Source organism: Hyperoodon ampullatus (genome assembly GCF_949752795.1).
Source record: "Hyperoodon ampullatus genome assembly, chromosome: 5".
Taxonomy (NCBI): Eukaryota; Metazoa; Chordata; class Mammalia; order Artiodactyla; family Ziphiidae; genus Hyperoodon; species Hyperoodon ampullatus.
Window position 1 is genome coordinate 146,393,046 of NC_136918.1, and position 24,921 is coordinate 146,417,966.

General features: G+C 52.0%; 1 protein-coding gene across 1 annotated transcript in view; it reads left to right on the forward strand.

Annotated features, from left to right (window-relative positions):
- PCNT (pericentrin) overlaps positions 1–15,458 on the forward strand; it is a gene marked incomplete at its 5' end in the record, with an annotated part of 84,346 nt that extends 68,888 nt beyond the window's left edge. Inside the window, 12 exon segments of the mRNA XM_079705313.1 lie at positions 38–188; positions 694–1,120; positions 1,123–1,250; positions 4,545–4,765; positions 5,543–5,645; positions 6,047–6,226; positions 8,228–8,335; positions 9,214–9,446; positions 10,891–10,967; positions 12,346–12,475; positions 14,172–14,299; positions 14,723–15,458. Of these exon segments, the coding sequence (XP_079561439.1) occupies positions 38–188; positions 694–1,120; positions 1,123–1,250; positions 4,545–4,765; positions 5,543–5,645; positions 6,047–6,226; positions 8,228–8,335; positions 9,214–9,446; positions 10,891–10,967; positions 12,346–12,475; positions 14,172–14,299; positions 14,723–14,766 (1,930 nt within the window). The 3' untranslated portion in view covers positions 14,767–15,458.
- Positions 15,459–24,921: the final 9,463 nt, after the last annotated feature.

Here is a 24,921-nt window from a genome sequence, read left to right on the forward strand (position 1 = left end):
GGCCGGCGTCCCCTTGAGAGCCTGTGTCCCCTCACAGGTCGGTGCTGGACAGTAAGGAGGATGACCTGCAGGCCGCGCTGCAGCAGCTGGAGGCCGAGCGCACCAAGGAGCGGGCCCTGCAGAGCCGGCTGGAGGAGGAGCGGCTGCAGCGCCTGCAGAGGGAGGGCCAGAGCGCCAAGACCCTGGAGGTGACGTGCGCGTCCACGATTGTGCCCAGGGGCCAGGGCTTGGGGCAGCGACGGGGCTACACCTTCAGGGCTCAGAGGGTCCCTGCACGTGCGGCCCCCGCCTCCGGGCATTCGCTTCTGTGCGGGCAGTGCGGCCCCAGAGCCGCATGGGGGCCCCGCCTGTGCGCAGGGGAGGCCTCAGGCCGGCCCCCTGTGTGGCAGCCGTGTGGCCACGCGCAGCCGTGTCCCGTAGGCCAGGCTGAGCCGAGCCCCGTGACGGGGTCGAGGGCCCGCCCTCCAGCAGCACCGCAGCCCCCGACTCAGGGACGGAGGTGAGCCTGGGACGCGGCACTGCGCTCAGAACAGCGCCTCATCCACGAGGACGGCCAGCGGAGCCACGAGAAGAGGGGTTATTGCTCGCCCTCCTTTGACCCAGAGTATAGCGTCGGAAGCTCTAGCTGCGGAAGCTCTGTAGATGCTCTTGCTCTGGCTTTGACTTGCCTCGTCTCACTTTTCCCCGATGCAGGAGTTAAGGGCATCTTTGGAGAAGCAGCGCGCTCAGAGTAACCAGCTGTGCGTGGCGCTAAAACACGAGCAGACGGCGAAGGACAACCTCCGGAAGGAGCTGCAGATCGAGGCCTCGCGCTGCGAGGCGCTGCTGGCGCAGGAGCATGGCCGCCTCTCGGAGCTGCAGCGGAGCCTGGAGGCCGAGCAGGGCCGCTCCCGCGAGCTGTCCGAGGCCCTGCAGCACGAGCGCCTGCTCACGGAGCGGCTGAGCCAGCGGCCGCAGGACAGGCAGGCGCAGCCGGCTCTGCTGCAGAAGCTCAGGGGCTGCGAGGCCCGCGTGCTGGAGCTGGAGGTAGCGCTGGAGGCCACACGGCAGCGAGCCCTGGAGGCTGAGGCCCACGTGCACCGCCAGGAGGTGGAGAGGGAGCAGGAGGTGAGTGTGGCGCTGAGTCCTCGCGTGGAGACCCCGCCGAGAGCGCGGGGGAGCTTAGAGCAGCCAGGACGGCAGCGCAGCCGAGGCCGAGCCGAGCGGACACGGAGAAGTGGAGCAGGTGGCAGAGAGACAGGGAGACGCCGGTGAGCCTGCCACGGCTGGAGGGCCTGTCCTGGCTCCGGGCTGTCCCTTGGTTTGGTCAGCGCGGCCTCGCAGCAGGCTGGAAGTCGGGAAGCACGCGTCCTCCGACCTTGTTCTTTCCCAAGGTGGTTTTGGATCCTCGGGGCCCCTTGCGGTTCCGTGTGCGCCTGAGGATCGGCTTTTCCGCTTCTGCATGAAGGCCCTTGGGATCTTGGTAGGAATCACACTGAATCTGTAGATCGCTTTGGGGAGTGTTGTCTCCTTAACAATGCTGGGTCTTCCCATCCGTGAAATTGGAAGGCCTCTCTGTTTGTTTAGCTCCTTATTTTCTTTCAATAATGTTTTGTCACTTTCAGGTGATAAGCTTTGCATTTCTTTTGTTAAATTTATTCCTAAATATTATTTTTTTGATGCTGTTGTAAATGGAATTATTTTTTACTTCTGTTTTCAGGTTGTTGTGAATGTGTAGCAATGTGGGTGATTTTCACACCTTGATCTTGTGTCCTATAACCTTGCTGAACTGGTTTATTATTAGTTCCAATATTTTTAACAGATTCTTTGGGATTTTCCATATAGAAGATCATGTTTTCTGCAAATAGACATAGTTTTACTTGTTCCTTTCCAACCTGGATGCCTTTGTCTCTTCTCCTTGCCTGACTGCCCTGGCCAGAACTCACAGTGTGTGAGGGCAGGCGTCCAGCCTGGTTCTTGATCTTGGGGGAGCAGTCAGTGTTTTACTGCTGAGTGCGATGGTAGTTGTGCCATTTTTGTAGATGCCCCTTATCGGAGGAAATTCCCTTCTATTTTTAGTTTATTCAATCTTTTCGATTTTTTATTTTTAATCATGAGAGAGTATTGGATTTTCTTTCTTTCTTTTTTTTTTTTTTTTTGTGGTATGTGGGCCTCTCACTGTTGTGGCCTCTCCCATCGCAGAGCACAGGCTCTGGACGGCCATGGCTCACGGGCCTAGCCGCTCCGTGGCATGTGGGATCTTCCCGGACCGGGGCACGAACCCATGTCCCCTGCATTGGCAGGCAGACTCTCAACCACTGCGCCACCAGGGAAGCCCTGGATTTTCTTTTTCAGTGTCTTTTCAGATTTATGGGTTTTGTCCTTCTCTTGATATGATATAGGACATTGATTTTCGTATATTCAGTCATCCTAGCACTCTTGGGATGCATCCCACTTGAATTTGGTGTATAATTCTTTTTTAAATAGTGTTGGATTCAGTTTGCTAGTATTTTGTTAAGAATTTTGCATTTATATTTATGAGAGATATGTTCTGTAGTTTTCTTTTCTTGTGGTGCTTTTGGTTTTGATATCAGGAAGATCTTGGCCTTGCAGGATGGGCTGGGAAGTGTTCCCTCCTTTATTTTTTGGATGGGTCTTAATTTTAGATACATTATACATTGACCAAAAGCATTTGTTTCTGAGGAAATTATATCCTGTGTTTTCTCGTGGATTGACCTTTATTTTGCTCTCTTTAAAAATATTTTTTAGAACTTCAAAAATATTACCTTTATTATTGCTTTTCGGGGGTTTTGGGAAATTATAAAAAGCTCTTAAAATGCACAAGGAAAACCAATGGCCTGGTCTTTTTAATGGTTAGGCTGCCATGAAATCGTCAAGAAATAAATATTAGTGAGATATCATTCACATGCTACTGAGTTCACCAATTTAAATGGCACAATTCAGCCGTTTTCCGTATATTCAAAAGCTGCGCAGCCTGATATCACTGCAGTCAATTTTAGAACATGTTCATCACCCACAAGGGACCCCTGGGCCTGTTAGCGGGGACCCAGCCCCTGGCACCCACTGGTCTACTTTCCATCTCTGGATTTGCCTCTTCTGGTCGTTTTGTGTCAGTGGAATCACACGGTATGTGGCCTTCTTCTGTGTCTGGTTCCTGCCGTGGGGTTTTCAAGGCTCACGCGTGTTGTGTGTGTAATGATTCGTGTTTTTGGTGGGGTTAAACAGCCTGGAATGCAGTCGTGTTTCATCACTAGAGATCGTGGAAGTGGAGGAATCATTTGGGGCTGTGGCAGAGGCCGGGGGTTTCCTGACGGAGGCGGCTAGAGTCACGGCCCTGGGTGGGCCTTGGTCACTCGGGACCCCCAGAGCGTGTTCCAGGTTTTTTGTGCGTGTGGGGGGAGAGAGGTTTGTTGTCTTCATGTGTTTTGCAAGGGGCTTCCCAAACCTTATCCAGAGTCTTCTGCCAAACCTTTTAATTTAATTTTGGGTTTTTTTTCTTTTGTTTTTCTTTATTTTTTTTTGTTTGTTTTTGGGTTGTTTTTGGTTTGTAAAAATGTAACGTGATTGCTTAAAAAAAATACAAAATGTTTTCCAAGTCAAATTAGTAACTGTCCTTCATGATGCACCTTGATATGTATTTTTCTTTCTTAAGTATGTTGTCCTTTTGGTGTTATTTTTACTGTAGGTAGTTAACTTGATCTGGGTTATGGGGTCTTTTTCTGGCCGTAGTGGCCCAGGCCTCTGATAGTTATTTCAGGGCCAATTTCATCTTTTTAAAATAAACCAGTGGGTCTCTTGGTTTTGTTACTTTCCTCATCTGGAAAATAGATCAAAAAGGATCACAGTTTCCTGAGGAGGCTCGAGCACTGAATGGGGGTGATGCCGGGAAGGGGCGGGAGCGCTGGGTGGGAAGCAGGCCTGGTCCGTGTGCGGCCTGAGGGGTGGCTGGGCCGGGCCTGTGCCCTCTCTGCCCTGCCTGCTTCCGCCCTGCCCGGCCTGGCCGTCTTTGTTTCCCTGGATCCCCCCTCCCCAGGCGTCATCCCCTGGGGTCAGCCCCCATGCTCTCCGAGCCCCCGCCGCTCCCTGAACTTCTCAGCACGTGGAGTGGTTTCTGTCGGTGGTCTGCTGTCTCCCTGTGGAGACTCGGGTCCTGGGTGTGGGGCAGGGAGCGGCCTAGCCGGCTGGGTCCCCTGGCATCTCCGCAGTGAAGGGCGGGGATCGCGAGTGGGGGGCACAGGGCCTCCTGAGACTCAGGCCCGCTTTCTCGGTGCTGAGCACCCACTCAGTGCCCGCATGCGTGCTGAGGTGGGGGGCCGGGCTCGGGCTGTGGCTCATCCCGTCCCGGGTCCTGTCCCGGATCCCCGGGGTGGGGGGACCCTGACACCGCATTGCGCCCGGAGCCCCCATATGGAGCGTGTTGGGGGTTGGTCGGTCGGGGCCCGGGGCCGGGCCGGGCCGGGCAGCCCCTGCGCTGAGCTTCTGGCTCCAGTCTCCACCCCGGACCGTGTGTGAGGCTCGCTTCTGTTTTTCACCGTTGCTGACAGCGGGAGTTAGAGCTGCAGCGCCAGCGGGACGAGCACAAGATCCAGCAGCTCCAGCGGACGGTGAGGGAGCTGCAGGCGAGGGAGGCCGTGCGCCCCTGCCCGGAGCCCGATTTGGAGCCCGAGCGCCCCCGGGAGCAGCAGCGGGGCCTAGAGAAGGTGCGGCAGCAGCTGCTCTGTGCTGCAGGGCTTCTGACCAGCTTCATCAACCAGACAGTGGACAGGCGAGTCTCTCGGGACTGACGCGGCCGTATCCCCAGCACCTTTGATGTTGAGAAAAATTCTGAGTGGGGCGTGTCTTTGATTTCGGGTTCAGGTTTTAATGAAACGGACTCTGTTTCTCATCCCACGTGTGTGGATGAATTCGTGGGCAGTATTCTCTTGAAAGATGATGGCAGCCTTGTGGTCTTTGCATTCTCATATGACAGGAAATCCAGGTGTCTTTCAGATCAGGTCTCTCCATGGCCCTTTACCATTGCTCACCACCCAGAGGGTCCGGCCCAAGGCCAGCCCCCCTCCCACCCGAGTCCCCCAAGGCAGGGCTGGTGCCCGGTGTCTGTGCAGCGTTTGCCTCGCCTGACACCCTGGCCCGCTGCCCACGGGGCCAGGATGCGTCTGCCTGGTCAAGGACCCACGACCCTGCTGTTTGGCGGGAACCAACGTTGATTTGCCCCTTTCTGAGCACACGGAAGCTCAGACCATACAGCTCTCTTGTCTGTAATTGGGTTTAGTTAATGGAGCAGCAAAGTCTTGCTTAGGGACAGCGTTTTAGTAGCTGACTCAGAGTCCCAGCAGAGAGCAGCCGGGGAGGTGGACACACTGAGGGAGCCTCTGTGGTCAGTGCTCAGTGGCTGGAGGCTTCCGGGCTTCACAGACTGCCCGCTTCCAGGCCGTGCCGCCTCCCGGCTGCCACAGTCACCGCCGGGCTCCCCAGGCGCTACACGGAGTGCCTGCCGCCCGGGACCCACACGCACCTTCTGAGTGTCCGTGTGCTTCTCCAGGACCATCAGTGATTGGACGTCGTCAAACGAGAAGGCGGTGGCGTCCTTGCTTCACACGCTGGAGACGCTCAAGTCTGAATTGGGCGCGTCCAGCTCCTGCCGGGTGAGACCAGCTTTCTTGTTCACTGCGGCCGGGCCTGCCTCCCGCCTCGGCCTGTTGCGTGGTTGGCTCAACGCACTGTTCCTGGTGCCCACGGGGGCGCTGATCTGTCCCGCTCGTGGCCGACGCCCCGGCCTGTCTGCCGCTCACGCACTTGTGTTGAGGCTCTGGGCTGGAAATGAGCTGCCCGTCAGCAGCGTCGGGGGTGCTTCAGGAGTCCTGACTGCTGCTGTGAATTCCCGACAAACTTCCGTGGCGGTTAGGACGGCGTGATGTCTGTCGTGGAAGCAGCACGCAGCGCCGGCAGCAGGAGAGCTGACCCTGCCCGTGTCCTGCGCCCGCTGGGGCCCGGAAAGAACGCGCCTGTTTAACAAAACATTTTCTAATCTTGTTTTCTCCTCAAGAAGAAAACGACGGTGGAGCTGCAGGTCCAGCTGGTGGACGTCCTGCTGAAGGACAACGAGTCCCTGAGCAGAGCGCTCAGCACGGTGACGCGGGAGAGGGCGGAGCTGTGCAGGGCCGTGTCCCGGCTGGAGAGGACCCCCCGGGCCCCGAGGACCCCGCAGGAGGGCTGCGCGCGCAGGGTACGCGTCCTGGGGCCCCGGCGGCTGCAGGCTGGGTTCGATTTGCTTATATTTTGGCGTACGTTTTTGTATCTGGCTTCATGTGGGATGTTAATCTGGAGGGTTTTAGTCATTGTCTTTGGTCTCGTCCTTATGAAATGAGCTGGGACATGTTCCCTCCTGTTTTCTGGAAGAGATTGTGTGGAGCTGGTATTCATTTCTTCCTTAAATGTTTGTTTAGATGCACCAGGGAGACCATCCGTGCCTAATGTTTTCTCTTCCGGAAGGTTCTTTGTGCAGGGCTTGGTGTTTCTGGTGCTCCTGGGCAAGGTGCCCTGTCAAGGCCGGGCAGGTCCCGTTGGCAGTTACCAGAGGGCCGTGGTGTGTCCCCAAGTGGGGCCTCTGTCTTCTCAGTTCTGTCCAGTTCCACTTTGTCTGTCTGAAGTGCTGTGGGGTTAAGGGGGCTCCTGTGCTCACGGGGCCCAACCGCCGGCAGACCTGTGGCCCTGTGCCTCGTCGGGAGGGACTGTAAAGGCGAGAGGTGCCGTTGGCGCCGAGCACGGCCGCCTGCTCCCCTGGGGGCTCCTTGTTCAGAGGGCGCCCGGGGTGGACTAAAGCACCATCACCTGGAACGCTTTGTCCTTCGCCTGGAAGGTAATGAATCAGGAAATGAATGTAATGAGTGAGCGAGAGGCAGGCTGAGGGTGGACAGACTGGAGCACCTTCTCCTTTGTGTCGGGGTGACTTCTGCTGGAGTGTCTTTCCCAGGAGAGGCCACAGGCTCTGTTAGAACCGGGCAGCGTGGTCTCTTCCTTGGGCCCCAGCAGGGGCGTCACCCAGCTCAGCACCTCCCTCTTCCGGGTCCTGCCCTGAGTTGTGGGCGGCGCAGCCAGGCTGCCTTGGCGGCAGCTGAGCGTGTGGCCCCGGGAGTGCTCCGAGCTGGCCTTGGCCTCAGCGACAGGCGGTCCTGGCTGTCCATTGTGGGCAGCAGCCTTGGCCCTCCCTGTGGGGCCCTTCGTCTGTTCGTGTGTCCACACCAGAGCTCTGGGTGCTCAGCACAGCGTGGTGTCCCGGCCATGCTGCCAGTGTTGGGACACGTGGCCTGGTCACGACATCCCCTCTGTGCGGTGTGGGCCCCTCCTGAGGTGTCCAGGGTGTGTGGCTCGATGGCGCTTGACCAAAGCTGGTGTCCACGTCTGCCAGGGGCAGCATTTCTAGGGCCAGGGAGGACAGGGGTGTCTAATAGGCTTAAAGCTTTGAATTCAGGGTGATTTCTCAAATGTGAGGGTTTTGTTTTTAGTAAAAAAATGCCTTTTGTACAATCATACTTCAGTAAACGGTGTGTAGCAACCACACTTGAGTGTAATAAAATAATCACATAACAACCGGAACATCACTGAGAAGAGACTGAAGACGGACCCAGGTGGCCGGCACCTGCCCCAGCCCAGCCGTGTCCAGAGGGCACAGCATGGGGCAGCTCGTTCCTGGGAGCAGTCACCACTGTGCTCTCAGCCCCTTTTCTTTTCTTTTCTTTTCCCCTCCCTCCCTCCCTCCCTCCCTCTCTTCCTCCCTTCCTTCCTTCATTTTTTTGGCTGCGTTGTGTCTTTGTGGCTGCGTTGTGTCTTTTTTGCTGCGTGCGGGCTTTCTCTAGATGCAGCGAGCAGGGGCTACTCTTCATTGTGGTGCGTGGGGTTCTCACTGTGGTGGCTTCTCTTGGTGCGGAGCACGGGCTCTAGGCGCGCGGGCTTCAGTAGTTGTGGCACATGGGCTCGGTAGTTGTGGCGCACGGGCTCAGTAGTTGTGTCTCACGGGCTCTAGAGTGCAGGGTCAGTAGTTGTGGCGCACGGGCTTAGTTGCTCCGCGGCATGTGGGATCTTACTGGACCAGGGCTCGAACCCATGTCCCCTGCACTGGCAGGTGGATTCTTAACCACTGCACCACCAGGGAAGCCCTCAGCCACTTTTCTTGAGATGCTCTCCTGGGAGAGCAGCTGTGTAGACACGCTGTCTGTGGTCACTGCAGAGGTCGGACAGGTCTGCGTGGAAGCAGGACAGGATGGTCTCGCCGGGCTCAGCACGACACCCAGACCCAGTACTGCCCACGCCAGAAGCTGGCGCCTGCAATGCCAAGGTAAGACCAAGCCCGTGGGTGGTGTTAGGTGTGCAGACACTGTCTCGTGGCTGCTTCTTACTTGTTTAAGATTTATGTTTCTAGGCAAGTTTTAGGTTCACAGCCAAATTGAGGGGAAGGTGTGGATATTTCCCGAACCCTCTGCCCCACCATCCACTTCCCCCCAGGCGGTGCGTGTGTTGCAGTCCATAGACCCACGGCGTCACGTTGTCATCATGTGCGGGCTGCTCTTGGGACCATACGTTCTGTGCCTTTGACAAGTGTAAGATGACAAGTGTCCACCACAACGGTGTCATGCAGAGCATTTTCACTGTCCTAGAGATACTCTGTGCGGCACCCGTGGCACTTTCTAAAATCCTGGGTTAAGGGGTGAAAGTCTTGGTGCTTGAATTACAGATGATAGTGTCCATAGTCTGGAAAAGCCTGGAGCCCACAGCTCAGTCAGCGCTTCTGATGGTGAAGCCCGAGCTGTGGGTCTCTCTGGAGGGAAAAGCCATATTAGGATATGGACACCAACCTCTGCCTGTGACCGCAGGTCTCGCCAACGCCCGATGCCCACAGACCTGTGATGGGACCCCCACCTGCCCCCCGGTTTGGTCCGTGCTTAGTGGTCCGATTCTTGGGCCCTCGCGGGGCTCCTCTGATGCTGGTGAGGGGTCGTCTGTGCTCTGCGTTTTGTCAGATAAACAAGATCCAACTCTGAACTGCAAGGTTGTTGCTGGTTATAGATGTCGTGCGGAACTGACCACTGTGATAATTTGCTGAGGAAAGAAGTCTGGTTCTTTTTAAAGCACCTGGTACAAGTGTGCTATGGAGACTTGTGAGAAGGATGTCTTTGTCCTGTGGTTAAGTTTCACTGTTTTTTCTTTTTCTTTTAGATGGAAAAATTGTACCTGCAGTATCTGAGAGCAGAGAGCTTTAGAAAAGCCCTGATTTATCAAAAGAAGTATCTTTTGCTGTTGATTGGTGGATTCCAGGACTCTGAACAAGAAACACTCTCCATGATCGCCCACTTGGGAGTATTTCCTTCCAAGGCAGATAAGAAAGCGGTGGCGGCTCGCCCTTTTACGAAATTCCGCACTGCCGTCAGGGTGGTGATCGCTGTCTTAAGGTACCGCCGAGGCACGTGCCTCCCGTCTGCTTTGGGGTCGTTTAGTCTTTGAAACGCTACAGTTGTTCCCTTTTTTGAGATGAATGATATTTGAGGCCTTAAAATATAGACGACCCTTGTCTTCCGGAAACCCCGCTGTGTCGAGCTGCGCCTTCTAAGGTGGAAGGGTTGAGGGTTAGGGTTAAGAGTTAGGGTTAAGGGTTAGGCTCGAGGTGCCTCTTTATTGTAAACAAAGCCTTCCCCTCAGTGGTGTTCTTATGATGGCAGACGTGTCTGATTGAGCTTAACACTGCATTTCACTTCTTCGTGTTTCAGTTTCTTGTATTTCAGTCAAATTTGTGTTTCATAAAGGGTGCCATGTGCACAGGAGCACACGCTGTGGGCCCCCCAGCGGGGAGGTACACCTGACCCCTAAGTGTCCGCCTGGCCCAGCCCAGCCCAGCTCCAGCCATTAGGCATGCAGGGCGCCACTTTGGAGTACGGATGGACTCCCTGGTGTGATAGGGAATTCTGCCTATTTCAAAATAAACAGTGATGAAAATCTATTTTATTTTATAATTTTAAAATCTGCTGTATTTCTAAAAATGTTTGTCCTACTAAGAATTGCGCCACTGTGTCTGCTCTGGTGCCCACGGAGGTGCCTTTTCTGGGCCACGCTCACCTCCGTCTGCGGGACCAGGCACAGCAGGGTGGGCTGGGCCCCCTCGGCCTTTCCCTGGACTGCACCACAAAAGGCAGTGTGGGTCCCATTGCCCTCAGAGACCCAGCACCGCACACAGTCCAGCCGCATACTTGCCAGGAGCCCCCGCGGGGTGGAGGCCTCCCCCGGCCTCCGGGCACTTAGCACCCTCCCTCCCTCTGAGTTCTCCAGACCACAGACTGTCCACCCACCTGCCTGTCACTCTGTCTGTCACCTGTCCGTCCGTCCATCTGTTCTGTATTTTCGGAGAACATGCCCCGTGCCAGGAAGTACGTCAGATGCTGGGTTGGGGCGGGGAGAGCCCCAAACCCTGCCTCCGTCTTTCTACCAACACGAAGTGGAGGTTCCTCCTGGGCCTTGGGTCTCAGAGGCAGCGGTGCTGTGAGGGAGCTGCTGGGGGCCATCGAGGAGAGGGGTCTAGGGACCCCTACACCGCTGCACCTCCCGTCACCACGTGGAGGGCGAGGGTCTCCATTTCCCCCAGCTGTCCGGGGCCCGTCAAGCGTGTTAGCGACGGAAGGGAGTGCGGTGAACCAGACAGACCCCAGCTGTCGGGTCTCGGAGTGGAGGGGCAGGGTCGGGGGCTCGGGGGCCCAGGGGCCGGGGGCGGGGTCGGGAAGGTGCTGGTGATGCCCGGGTAGAGGGCCACGCTCTCACTCCATGGTCCCATCACATCTGGATTTTCTTGGTTCTTTTCACTCCTGTTTTGCTCTAGTTTTCAATGTTTTCTATCTTTTTTTGTAGGTTACGCTTTTTGGTTAAGAAATGGCAACAAGTAGATGGCAGAGGAGCCCTAGCGCCAGGCCGAGCACCCCGCCCAGGTACCCCCCCATGCCACCCCACCCATGGGCTTCTTCAGTGCCCGCCTGGTGGGAGATCTCAAAGGAGAATAAGAAACCAGTAATTCAGCCAGTGCGCTTGTCAGGAGGCAAAGGGTTTTTGAAGGAAGGTGGTTTTTATTTTGGGAACAAGCACAAGCTTATACAATTAACGTTGATGAATAAAAGTGGTTCAGAGGAGCGTAATAATGATTGAAAAATACAGAAATGCTAAATGTATCGACCAATAGCTTATTTTCAATTCAAAGTCTTTTTTATTCTCCCAAATGGAGTGATGTTCTACTTCACACTGTGCACGTCTCCTGGGAGCACCTCTGCCTCAGTCCCGTCCAGCCTGCGGTCGTCCTCTGCCCCATCTGACGGGCCGCTACCCAGGTGTAGCCGGGCTGCCTGGGGGAGCTGCAGTGGGCAGCACCCTTCATGGCCACTGGGCTTCCCTGGTGGTGCCAGTCCCCTTTGATTTCCACGTGTGAATCCTTAACGTCTCGGAATCAGCTGGCTTCGAGGTTCTTCAGGAGGTCCCCCCGCATCCCCTGCCCCCCGGCTGCACCTGGTGGTCGCCAGGGTTCCTGCCCTTCCCACTCCTCAGAGCTGGGTGCAGGAGACCCACCCCAGGCCCACCTGGCGCCCTGCTCGCTCCATCAGGGTGCTGAGTGCTTCTCCAGGGCGCTGCCCACACAGACACGGGGGTCAGGGTTAGCCTTGCAGGAATGAAATTCAGGTGCTCAAAACTCAGGTTTCAGACTTCCCTGGTGGCGCAGTGGTTAGGAATCCACCTGACAATGCAGGGGACACGGGTTCGAGCCCCGGTCCAGGAAGGTCCCACATGCCGTGGAGTGGCTGGGCCCGTGAGCCATGGCCGCTGAGCCTGCGTGTCCGGAGCCTGTGCTCCGCAACGGGAGAGGCCACAACAGTGAGAGGCCTGCGTACCACAAAAAAACAAACAAACAAACCTCAGGTTTCTTCTAGAGATTTTTTTTTTCCTTTTTTCTTTTTTTTTTGTGGTACGCAGGCCTCTCACTGTTGTGGCCTCTCCCGTTGCGGAGCACAGGCTCAGGACGCGCAGGCTCAGCGGCCATGGCTCACGGGCCCAGCCGCTCCGTGGCATGTGGGATCTTCCCGGACCGGGGCACGAACCCGTGTCCCCTGCATCGGCAGGTGGACTCTCAACCACTGCGCCACCAGGGAAGCCCTAGAGATTTTTTTAATACAGTTTTTATAACGAGTACTTTTTAAACGTTTTTTGAAATTGCCATGCAGACTCCTAAAAGCTTGTAAATTTAAAATTTTGGTGGATGGGCCTCCCTACTAAAATGCATTCTTTTCTTTTCTTAATCCCTTCATTGCTAAATAATCCTGGGGGAAGGATTCCTGGTGCCCCGGCGGCAGCAGTCTCCACCCGACACCCGCGAATCCCCACCAACCCGGGACGTGTCTTCCAGCCACGCCAGGGGCCCTGTGCCAAAAGCATCCCCACGCAGGAGGGAAAGGTGAGTGGTGGTGCCTCAGCTGGTTTTCTACTGCAGGGTTGTAGCCGTCAGCGGGGGCCCCATCTGCAGAGACAGGGCCAAGCACGGAGGTGTCCCTGGGCAGATCTGTGCGGGTGCCCAGGCCCACCTGTGATGGAAGGGCCCCCGGGCACACATGACCCCCCACACACGCACACACACACATGCAAGGCTGTGGTGTTAGCTTTACTTAGTCTTTTTCTTTGGGATTGGGGGCTTTTTTGCACACGTAATGTGTTTTTATACTTACAACTTACTTGGCAATTGAGGTGTGACAGTGATAATGTTAAACATGCATCGGTTATTTGGGGAAAAAACTGTTTTCAATTAAAAATATAATTAAGAGGCCTTGTGGTTAAATTGTAGAATGGAATTTTGTTTAAAAATTCAGGTGAAGAAAGGTTTCCCTGGCAGCTGTGACTGTCGTGTTCTGAGCCCTGGGTGTAACACGGCTGTGCAGTGTGGCCCTCATCACCTTCATCACGGCTTGCACCCATGTTCCTGACCGTGAGATTTCTTATCCAAGTGCTGCTTGTGAGAGATGTGATTTCCATTTCCATTTCTCCAGACTGAAACACAAATAATGATAATCCTATTCAAATGCTTGAATATGATTACGAGTCATTTATTTAATTCATTTGACTATGACTCCTCCAGTATTTGGAACCTACCCGTGAAGTGAATAGAAAGCTCAGTCTGTGTCTGTGGTATTTGTCACACACATGTGACGGCTCATACAAGCATGTCGCCTGCTCTCTCTGTGCGTGCTTTCCCGGGGTTCTAAAACAAGCTCGTCAGAGCAGAATGCATCGTCCACCTCTGACATCAGACCAGCAAGGATAAAATGCTCACCTTGGCTCTCTCGCTCCATGGTCTCCAGTTGGTGATGAGACCTCCGTACGAGTTGCGTGTTAAGAGTGTGACGATTTCGGGCGTAACTGCCCTGATGGGGGAGGCCAGACCGATGAGCGTGGGCGGCACCGCCGTGCGTGAGGCTGTGTCCCCACTCACCCTGCGTCTCTGCCGATGGGAACCCACCAGTGTGTGTGTGGTTCCTCACAGAGACGTGTTCTGAAAGTTTCGGTCCCAGAGCGAGGCAGGGAGTGCAGCAGTGTGAGTCCGTGAGGGCCCAGAAGCCCGGTTCTATTCGGGGAGGGCAGGCAGGGGTTCTCGGTCTGGCTGTGGCTCCCCTATTCCCGAGTGGATGATACCTTTGAAGGAATAGGTGGTGGCCAAGGCCTCTTTTTTGTGGATGGCGCACAGGTAAGACACTCCCTGCCCTGGAGAGGAAGTGAGCAGTGATGCAGACGGGGCTCCCTGGGCCCAGCTGGAGGAAGGGACCTCTGTGAGGGATGCTGGGCAGAATCTGGTTGGGATGATAGACTCATGTGAAGATTTAGTGAATTAAATAATATATAGTAGTTTTTAGTTGTTTTAATTTGGAGACGTTGTAAAGAAGTTAGTTTTAAAGCACTATGTAGCACTTCTTAAAAAACCCTTACTCTTTTTCTGTTGTGGTAAAGAAAATACAGGAAGGTAACAACTGCCTAGTTTACCCCATTTCCCACGAGTGTCTGGTCAGCAGGCCCAACTCCACTGCCCCTCCGCACTGGCTGCATTCAAACCATCTGCTGAGTTCAACTCTTTTTTTTTTGTTTGTTGGTTTGTATGTTTGAAGATCCAATCCGTCCCCAAATCCCAGATCAGAAAGATCCCTGACTGCTTCCCAAGATCCAGAACATTCCTTGACGGAATACATTCACCATTTAGAAATGATCCAGCAAAGACTGGGAGACATACCACCAGGTAATGAAAGTCCTCTGTCTTCTGACGTGATCTGAGTGACCCAGGAGTGTCCAGTCTTGGAGAGGAGACGGCTGGGGTCCAGCTTAGTCACTCTTGTTAGTTTCAGTCCTGCTAATCAGCCATCATTAATAGTATCAGAAGGAGGGTTGTGAGTGGAGACACCGGGGGTGGGTGTGAAGGATGCACAGTGTGGGGATCACGGTGTCTCAGACTCACAGCGACCATGAAGACCGTGTTTACAGGATGTCGTTTGTCCAGTGTTTCTCAACTTTCATAATGTAAACCACTGCGTATCTTAATTGCTATTCTTATTGTTACCAAAAATAAGGTTAATTCAGTGATAGTGTTTCAAAACTGTGAAATTGTTCTTAGAAGATGTGAAGCCTTCTAACAAATTGCTTCCTCATTTCTACTTGTGTTTAGATTCTACTTCAGAGAAGTCCTGCTGCCAGAAGAGTAAACAGTGAATGAAGTCCTGTGACAATTGTATTTGAGGAAGAGGTTTGATTTTCTGTGGGAGCTTGTGATGTGGTGGGTGTGCTGAGTGGTGCTGGGCGCCAGCCCCGGTGTCGTCAGTTAGGTGCTCTCACCCTTACGCTTTGCTGTAAAGCCAAGTGGAGTATTTTCTGTGTGATTTCAGCACAACTTAGCTTCTTACCTTGATGAGGTAGCTGTGCGCTCATGAGTGACGGGCATCTGCCTGGTTCTCTGTTGGTCGAGCCTCCCTGCCCACCCACGAAGGGTAAGCAGAGGATGGCTTCCTGTTGTTTATTTTCTTAAAGTGTACAGCTGGAAACTTGGTTTAAAACAAAAACACACACAAAAACAAAAAGAATAAAATTAAAGCCCTGGTGTGTTTGTGAATAGCCCTGTGTTTTTTCTTTTTTTTTTTTATCCAGTCTGCTTTTATTACGGGCAAAAAAAATAAAACATAGACTTAGAATTTATACTGAACTTCTGTAAGTCAAAAATTTTCAGTGGAACTTAAAGCACTAATAAGACAAATAGCCACATGCCTATTGATTCATCTTGCTTGGTTTCTTCTTTTATTTCTGTCAGATGCTGTCACTACATATTTATTTCTCATGATTATGATCTTTTTATGTTTTACTCATGCTCGTCTGTACCTGGTGGTGGTATCTAGCCAGTGTCCTTTACCCAAGCGTCTGTTGTAAAGTAAACGTCTGTTTATAAGTATCTCAGTGTGTTTCTAGGACCTTTGAACATGACATTTATTCTGCTGGGCTTGGTTTTAATATAAAACCACTTTTTCCTAATCACTACTTACTTATTTTCGATTTTTAGATTTTAGACTTACTTGTTTAGATGTTTGATGACTTATTTTAGATTTTTCTTCCCAGTGCGTGTCTGCATTTTCCTCTTCTTAGCCAACACTGCCATAAGGACACTGTTTTATAATCTTCCCACCTTTTCCACTGAGTCCTGTCTTCTCCTTGATGTTATTGAAGCGAAATCTTGACCAGCTCCAGGAGCAGGAATCCAAGAAATGTCTCTTCACTTTCCAGAAGAATGACGTTTGAAATTGATCAAATACTGAATAAATAAATATCCATGTCATCCATGTTAAGCTAATGAGGGAGGGAGGGCCCATTTAAAGCCACCAGTGGATGTAACCATCACACCAACTTGTTACCATGGGGGTTAATAATTAAAAAGAAAGAGACATTCACCCTCCTTTCGTGGAAGAACACAGGTCATACCTGCTGATGAGGGAAATTCTTCTTCACAGTAAAGCACCCAGCTAATTAATATAGAGGGAGCAATACAATTAGAGAGCAACCAATTCTGCCCCCAGCGAAATAATCAGTTCACGGTGGGTTCATCAACAAGTCCTAAAACCAAGGCAAAGTTCCACTTCCACAGTGCAGGGGCCTGGGAGTGTCCACTGTGACCCTGGCTCATGGCAGGCCTGGCACGATGCCGTGTGAGATGCACAGTCTCCCCCAGTTTACAGATGGAGGGACAAGTGACACAGAACCACGAGGAAAGAGACACATGGGATGTTCTGTAAGTGACTGTCCTGGTTTCATCAAATAGACAACATTACTCAGAAAACAAAAGTGAGGGCCCTGTTTTTTGTTAAAAGAAACAAAGGAGGGCTTCCCTGATGGCGCAGTGGTTGAGAGTCCGCCTGCCGATGCAGGGGACACAGGTTTGTGCCCCGGACTGGGAAGATCCCACATGCCGTGGAGCGGCTGGGCCCGTGAGCCACGGCCGCTGAGCCTGCGCGTCCTGAGCCTGTGCTCCGCAACGGGAGAGGCCACAACAGTGAGAGGCCCGTGTACCACAAAAAAAAAAAGAAAAAAAAAAAAACTAAGGAGACATAACCAAATGCATGTGCAAAAACTTAATTAGTTCCTAAATTGGGGGAAAGCAGCTATAAAGTCATTTTGGGGGGTAGCGGGGTAAATTTGAGTATGTACTGGATAGCAGATTTTAGGGGAATTTGTGTTAATTTTCTTAGGTGTGGTCATGGTTATATGAGAGAATGCTGCTTTTCTTAGGAGCTGTATGCTGAATTATTTAAGAAAAAGGAGCCGTAACAAATGCAATTTACTTTGAAATGGTTTCGTTAGAAAAAGAGTACACATATATGGATTAAGTAAACATGCAAAATCTTTTAAAAATATTGAATCTAGATTGAATCTAGTTAGTATATGGTTATTTTTTGAAAATTTTCATGATGAAAGATGAAAAAAATGTCATGACCAAACTGAAGTTTGACCCAGTACGTCTTAATCAACTACAGGACACTGTGTCAGCCCAGGTGGGAGAACATAACCACGCTAGGCTTTCCAGCTAAGGGAATCCAGTACAAGGATTTGATCACTATGATGACGGAGGAGCCCTCTCCCTGGGGCTGGCGGGTCAGCAGAACGGTTACTGGGACACAGGGACAGAGCCCCCCTCCAGCAGGAGCTGACCCCTCAGGGGAGATGCATCAGCATCACTGTGGAAGGGAGAGAGACGCCCATCTTTCTCCTCTGCCCTCCTGTTCGCCAAACTAGACAGGGAGCCTGGGACAGTTCCTTGCAGAAGTCGGCACCTTGTGCAGAGCAGACAAGAATTGATCTGAAAGCACACTGGCAGGTGACCCTTTGGCTACGAAGAATTTGTTCTCACCCACCCATACTTAGTTACCAGAATGCACCTGCCTGATGTGGGGCAAACATTCTTCATACCAAAGAAGGCCCATGAGGTGTCGTATCTCAGTGATGCAGGCTCTCCAGGTAATGCCAGACTCCTGCCTCGGTGCTGGGTCTGCCCCTCGCTAATTGGTGTAGTTAACACACCCAGCCTGTCATGGAAAGTGGGGGAGGTGAGGAGGAGACGTCCAGAGCAAGCATTAAACAGGCCTGCGCCCCTGTTTCAAAGAGTCTTCCTTCTACCATGTAGGCCTGGTTTTCTGGGCCTCACTGTCCTTTCTGAAAGATTTGAGACCTTAACAGTCTTGTTTTTAGAGGACTTCCTTTCCTTTTACAGTCGAACCTGGAAGTACTAAGTACGAGGAGGTGCCCAGCGAAGACGTCAGGTACAGATCCAGGTTTTACTGTCCTCGAGTTGTGCCGGCCTCCAGGCTCCCCCTGTCATTGGGATCAATCCCACCAGTTGATGCAGGAACCCCCATCCCTGCTGGTTCAGAGGAGGACCACTGTCACCAGTGGCAGCAGCCTCCCCCCACCCCCGGGACAGCAGAGCCCAGAATCATAGGATGGAAAGCAAAAATTCCTCCAGGGTTAGCTGGCGTAGCAGTAAGAAGGGCTCTTCCCCTCTTCTGATGGCCCCAGGCTGATGTATTCTGGCTGTGGGAGAAATGGCCATAAGTGGGTCTGCAGTAGGGCAGCCTTCCCACTGTCAGTAGCTGAACTGCTTCTGGGTTGACGTCAGGGAATCCCATGGTCGTAAGCCTAGTGCCGCACTTTTGCTATGAGAGGTGTTTTCTGGTCAGAAGCAGCGATGGTGGTGAGTAATTTGGGCAGTCCCCAGATGGGCTCTGGGCAGGGACAGCAAGTCCATATGCAGAACAGGAGTAGACAGGGCACAAGGACAACTCGGAGAAATTTTCTGGGAACCCTGGCCATCTGTTCATGGGGTTTACTTTTGCCTTCCTGACCTGCTTGAGTCTTATCATTGACCACCTCCTCTCCATCACCACCCGAGTGTCCTACAGTTCAATTCTGACACTACCTGGGGTCAGCACAGAAACTTTGTTAAGGACTCAGTCCCAGGGGCTTCCCTGGTGGTGCAGTGGTTAAGAATCTGCCTGGGGACATGGGTCAAGCCCTGGTCTGGGGAGATCCCACATGCTGCGGAGCGCTAAGCCTGTGAGCCACAACTGCTGAGCCTGCACCCTAGAGCCTGCGAGCCACAACTACTGAGCCCACGAGCCACAACTGCTGAAGCCCGCACGCCTAGAGCCTGTGCTCCCCAACAAGAGAAGCCACTGCAATGAGAAGCCTGCGCACCGCAACGAAGAGTAGCCCCCATTTGCGGCAACTAGAGAAAGCCTGCGGGCAGCAACAAAGACCCAACTCAGCCAAAAATAAATAAAAATAAATAAATAAATAAATAAAATTTTTTAAAAAAGGACTCAGTCCCAGAAGACAGCCACGTTAGACAGCGGCCATCAGTGGAGCCCCCAGGCTGTGCACACTTCTGCCTGGCCGGCTACAAACTTGTCCTGAGTATCAGAGCTGCAGGTCCTTGTCCAGGTCTTGTGAAACCAACAGCCTACAGCTTCCTCGGTCAGTAGACGGGAGTAGCACACCCAGATGTGGTCATATCAAAGTCCACACACGCCAAGCCTGGGCCTTTCTTAGTTGTGGGCAGTGCAAGGCGTAGCTGCTTGTCTTTCACTTTGGAAGGGAGACCGTGATAGTCTACAGACCACTGATTTTTCATGGAATTTAGCTCTCACCATCCAAGGCATCTAGGGTACTTCTTCCTGCTCATTAGGACCAATTACCATGATGTCTTTAATGCATCAAAATGATATTACGATGTCTAAACAAAGACCCTAAGGTAAGGTAGGGAAGTTGTCCCTGCCAGTTGAAATCGAATTGATCATCTAATTGGCATTGAAAAAAGAATGATTAGGGAGCCTGAATGTAAAACCTTTTATGATTGTACCTGGGACAGGTGCCATCACTTCTGGACCCATATCAAGAGTTTATCCCAAAGTAGCCAGAGAATTACAACAAATAATGAAACTGGATGTAAACAGCAGCGTTCCATTGAGAACCGGAAACAGTATTGTCTTAGCTTGGGCTGCTATATCGAAATGCCATAAACTAGGTCGCTTATAACCAACAGAAATGTGTGCCTCAGAGTCTGGAGGCTGGAAGTTCAAGATCCTGGGGCCGGCAGGGTGGGGTTCTCGTGAGGGCCTCTCCTGGGTTGCAGACGGCTGATTATTCCTTGTATCTCTACGTGGTGGAGAGCAGAGAGGGGGAGCAAGCACTCGTGGCTCTTTTAAGGGCACTAATCCTATCCGTAAGGGAGGGCTCCACCCTCACAGCCTCATCTGCTTCCCAGAGCTTCTACCTCCCAATGCCATCCCATTGTGGGCAGGATTTCAGCGTAGGAGTTTTGTCCATCACAGGTACACACAGCTGGGCGTGAAAAGATCCAGAAGGCGTACGTAAATGACATGGTCGGTAGTCAGACTCATGGTGCTGCATCTTGTTTCACTGTCTCAGCCACGTCTGTGGTCTTGTGGGACGTTCCCTATGACTAGTTGGCAGAACAGGAAGAAGCACAAGTTCTGCAGCTGGATCTGCACAGTGTGCTGGCCTCAGCCAGAAGTAGACAGTTGCCACACACACGCAGCTTATGGGATTTGGAAGATTTCCAGCTGGCAAACTTCGGATAGTACATTGGTCCTCCATTCCACGTGGAAAGAGAGCTGACTTGGGTTCCTGATCCGTAGGCATTCTTATGGATAATTGACTGTCCAGCTGGTCAATACTTGACAGCAGAAAGATTGCAAAGTGGTGTCAAGGTCATCTACAGGACGGGTATGTAAGAAGACCTTCCTCAGGGCACCCACTGTGGAAGTGCAGTCCAGTGGACAGGATGACTTGCTCATGGGTGTCACTCAGTCTCTTTCCTTAGGTGGCAGGAAAGAGACTTGCACTGGTTCAGCAACAAGACCTCCTCTCACCAAGGCTTCCTGGCTTCTCCCACTTCTCAGTGCCTGAACTGCCAACTGCAGAGGCCAGGGCTGAGACCTTGATGTGGCGAGCTGGTTCCTCTATCAGAGGACGCAGTGGTTGGTCCCGCCAGGAATAGACACACTCCAGGTGCAACTTTTTTGCTTCCCTGTCTGCAGTGCATCTGCCAACACCACTCTCTGTGCCCTTGGAGACGTCTTGTTCGTTGCTGTAGCTCTGCATGACACTGCCTCTTAGCAGCAGGCGTTATGTTAAAGCGATGAAAGTGCAGGATGAGTTCACACGTAGAATCCACTGGTCTTACCATGTTGGAGGAGGTCATCGAGAGGACATGACCGCTGGTTGACCTGTGAGCTGGCCCTGGGCCATCAGAGGCTCCCCACCTGCTCCCCATCCTTGGGTTGTGCATTGCGCTTGCCCTCCCCACACTGGCAGCTGCCCCAAGGATGCAGCCTTGAGAGAGCAAGGTGGTGTGGAGACCATCTGGAAAGTGTGCATGACTGAACCCAGTCAAGGCCTCTGTATAAGCTCTTAAGATTCTGGCAGGCGGGTGCGGAGATCTATTCGTCTTCTGGCCGCCAGGACAAACCTCGTAAGTTCCGTGCTTATTAAACCTGCTGATCTGGAGTGTCTGTGTCTCTTTGGTCTCTCCTTGCCCTCATGTACAGGGGCAAGTTTACGAACCAACATCATGTGTCCCATCAGCTGGAAGCAGCTGTCTGGGCGGAAGAGTGGAATGGCTGGCTGAAGGCTCTCTATCAGCGCCAGCTTGGAAATCAGTCTTTCAAGTTGGACGCAGTGTTGCAAACTGGTGTATGCCTTAAACTAGGAGCACGTGTATCATGTACTTCCCTTACAGCCAGACTGCAGGGGTCTGAAAATCAAGAGGCAGACTCTTCCACTGTGTGTGCAAGTTAGATTCTCTAGTTTCTCAATCGCAGATAAGCAAAGGAGTACCGAGCCACACCCCTGTGGGTCACTCAGGTTCTACACATTCTTCCCCGTTGTGCAGTGAGTGTAGGAGCAGCCCTACCCTCTCTATCACCAAGACAGTAACTCCTCCTTTCACCTGCTGGTTCCTAGACACAGGAACCCAAGGTTCCCAGACATCATCCATAGTTTATAATCCAATGGAACACTTGGTGTGTTCCCCAGGGAGTGTCCCTTTTGGGGACCAGGACCTCTAACCCTACAGAATCTAAACTTGGGAGGACAGGAAGCACAAAGTTCCCCAGTGGATCACGGGGGTTGATGGTTAAGTGGGACCACTCCTGTTTCCACCCCTTGGGTTTCAGATTCAGGTATCTTTCTTATTGGGAACACAGTGCCATATATAGGTCTTGAATGAAACCCCATCTTTGCAGAACATTACCTCCAATTTGGCACTTGAGCTGTGCCTTTAGCTGACTGTCCCAGTGCTGTGTTAGGCAGCAGATCCCGTGGTCATTGCACTCCTTGCTGTGCACTTCCTTTGCCATAAAGTGAATCCTACGTTTGATATGATGACGCATGGGATCCTGTGCCAGAGGAACTACCACTCCATAAGCCCCTGTTGCCTGACACTTGTGGGCAGGAAGTCAAGCCTATATATGGAATATGAATCTGTTTCTGTGAAAACAAACTCCTGGCCCTTCCAGGATGGAAGAGTTCCAATACAGCAAACTTGGCTGGTTGACCTTTTCAGTGGAAGGAGCCACATTCAGAGCTCAGCATTGGTCTCCCGCTGGCAGGTTAGACCTTCAGTGTCAGCTAGTGGTTAGATCAGCTTTGGGCCCACGAGTAGCCGCCAACCTCATTACTTCGGTCCCTCTGTTCTTGTACCCATCATGCCAGTACAGGGGTTGCCAAGTAAGAGATGCTGTCCAGGGTCAACTGGCTGAATCGTCATTCTGTCTGCTTGGTGGTTTATTACTTTCATGGGTGCTCTCTGGTGGGCATTAATATTTTATACCAAGACCATCCTGCTTGGCACCTATCCCACTATGTCTTCCCACATGCTTTCCTTGTCCCCAGTTTTCCAATTGTTTTCCTTCCAAACCCTTAGTGAGTCACACAGGCCATCCAACACTGCCCGTGTGTCCATATATATTCTCACCTTGGGCCACTCCTTACACAGAAAAGGGAATGACTAGGAACTCTGCCCATGGGGAGGGTATATCCTTAACCACTGTCTGTCACGGCCAGCCCTGAGTGAGGCTGTAATGTAGCTGCTGTACACTTTCATTTTGAACTCACATGCCAAGCCAACCTATCTGTGAACCAGGCTCAAGATTTTTCCACCTCTGTCAACTTGCTCTGAAGGCTTCCCCATATGGTCATAGATGTGAAGGAACAGAGAGGCTCTGATACAACAGCAGTGGATGCCATGTGGGTCTGGGCCACCTATTTTGTACTCCCTTGTGACCTCTGAACAGTCTCATGCTCAGTCTTGAATGTGCTCCTTCCTTCCACCTGGTAATGGACTGTTTCTGGGCCAAACCGACCTGATGACTTGGTGAGTTTGGCAGAACCCACCTCACAAAGCACTGTCCTGTCTGCAGGGTTACTTGGTGTCCCAAGGTCAGATGTTCCATCTCTGTCAGAGCACAGAAGCACACCAAGATGGTTCCCCCCCCCCCCAAAGGCATATATAATTCTCTGCTTCAAGTGGCATCACAGAACCCAGGGTTCCTGCTTTGTGAATCTCTTGCTGAGATGTGCCAGAAACTCCACATTCCATCGTTCTCCACCACCAATACCACCTGCTAGACCATATGGCCCAGGCAGCAGAACTGCTTGCACCACAGCCTTGACCTGTGACAGAAACTTTTCCTTTTCTGGTCTCTTCTCAAACCTGGAAGTCTTCCAAGTCAACCAGTATTTGGGCCAGAGCAGTATTTATAGGTGTGGAATATGCTGCTTCCAGAACTTGAAGAGGCCCAACAGTGTCTTCCTTTATTAAAAAATGGTTGAAGGTGCATGATACAACATTTGTCTTTTTCTTTTGGAAGGGATGCCTTAGGGCACCACTGACCACTGGATCCCTAAAAATATAAGTGTAGCAGGTCCCTGAATCTTCATAGGGTTTATCTACTACTCTCTGGAGCACCTGTATCTTACCAATGTCTCCAGCATCTTTATTATGTTATTGATGTAATGGAACAACGTGATGTTCTTCAGGATGAAGTTTTTGGACTATGAGAGGGCAAGAGAGGTAACATAGGCTTCAGGCAAAACTGCATCTTTGTTCCACGTGAATGTGAAATGTTTCTGATCTTTTCTGATAGGGACAGAAAAGAACACACTGGATTAGCAGCCACCTACCACATCTGACACAGAGACTACTCTTGGGGCTGCTACTGAGTTGAGTTTGCAGTATACCCTCATCCTTCAGGATCCTTCTGATTTCTGCAGGGATCATGCTGGTGAAGTAAAGGCTTTGGGGACCACCATGCTGTATCCTTTAGATCCTTAAAAGTGGCACCCATCTCTGCCACCCCTCCCACCCCCAGATGTGATGTTGTTTTATGATCCTGATAGGAATAGATCCGTTTTAGAGGTTTCCACTTGGCTTTTCCTATTGTGATAGCTCTAACCCTACAGGTCAGGGACCCAAAATGAGAGTAATGTTAATTGCCAAGTATGTCAATGCCAATTATTCATTTTGGGACAGGGAAATGACCACCAGGCAGGTTCACAGACCCAGTGGACCTACCGTAAGCTGGACCTTGGGCAGGACTCCATTAATGATCTGGGCACCACATGAGCCACTCTGACAGGGGAGCCATGATGATCCAGGGGTCTAGGTGTCAAAGTCATTTCAGACCTTGTGTCCATCAGTCTTCAAAATGTTTGGCTACCCACTTTTTCCCGGGTGTAGTTACCAAAGGAAAGGCCTTTGGGATTCATTTCTGTGTATACTTGTGGTATATCACAGGGTCCTTCTTGGTATTTGGCCACCTCTTCAGTTCCATGTCTGAAAACTGGCTCAGGTCCAGAAACTGGCTGTGGGATCCTGATTTTTTATATTGGGCAACCAGCTTGATTTTCCTAGTCATCCATCCTTGACTTTTTTCTGCTGGTAGTACCTTCAACTGCCCATCTATTTTGCCTCTAGGGATGCTGTGTTTTATGAAGCATTTCTGCAGCTCTCTGCAGCTCAGTCTCCCTTGGCTGCCACGCACACCTTGCTGGCCATTGTAATTTGCGATACTCGGACTTCTGTCAGTTCCGTGCTGCTTCCTGGCCTCTTCTGTTTTAGGATCCTATCGTCCCCAATGCTGTTCTGGAACAGGCTTTCCTACTGTCAGCTCTCACCTAAAAGGTGAGCCACCATTGACTAGTGACGTCAGTACCCCTTTCATCAGTCTGTTTCTTTGGACTTTTGTAAAAATTTGTTATTTGTGCCTTTATGTGGAATATAACCATCTGGTGGGTCTTCAGGAGGCA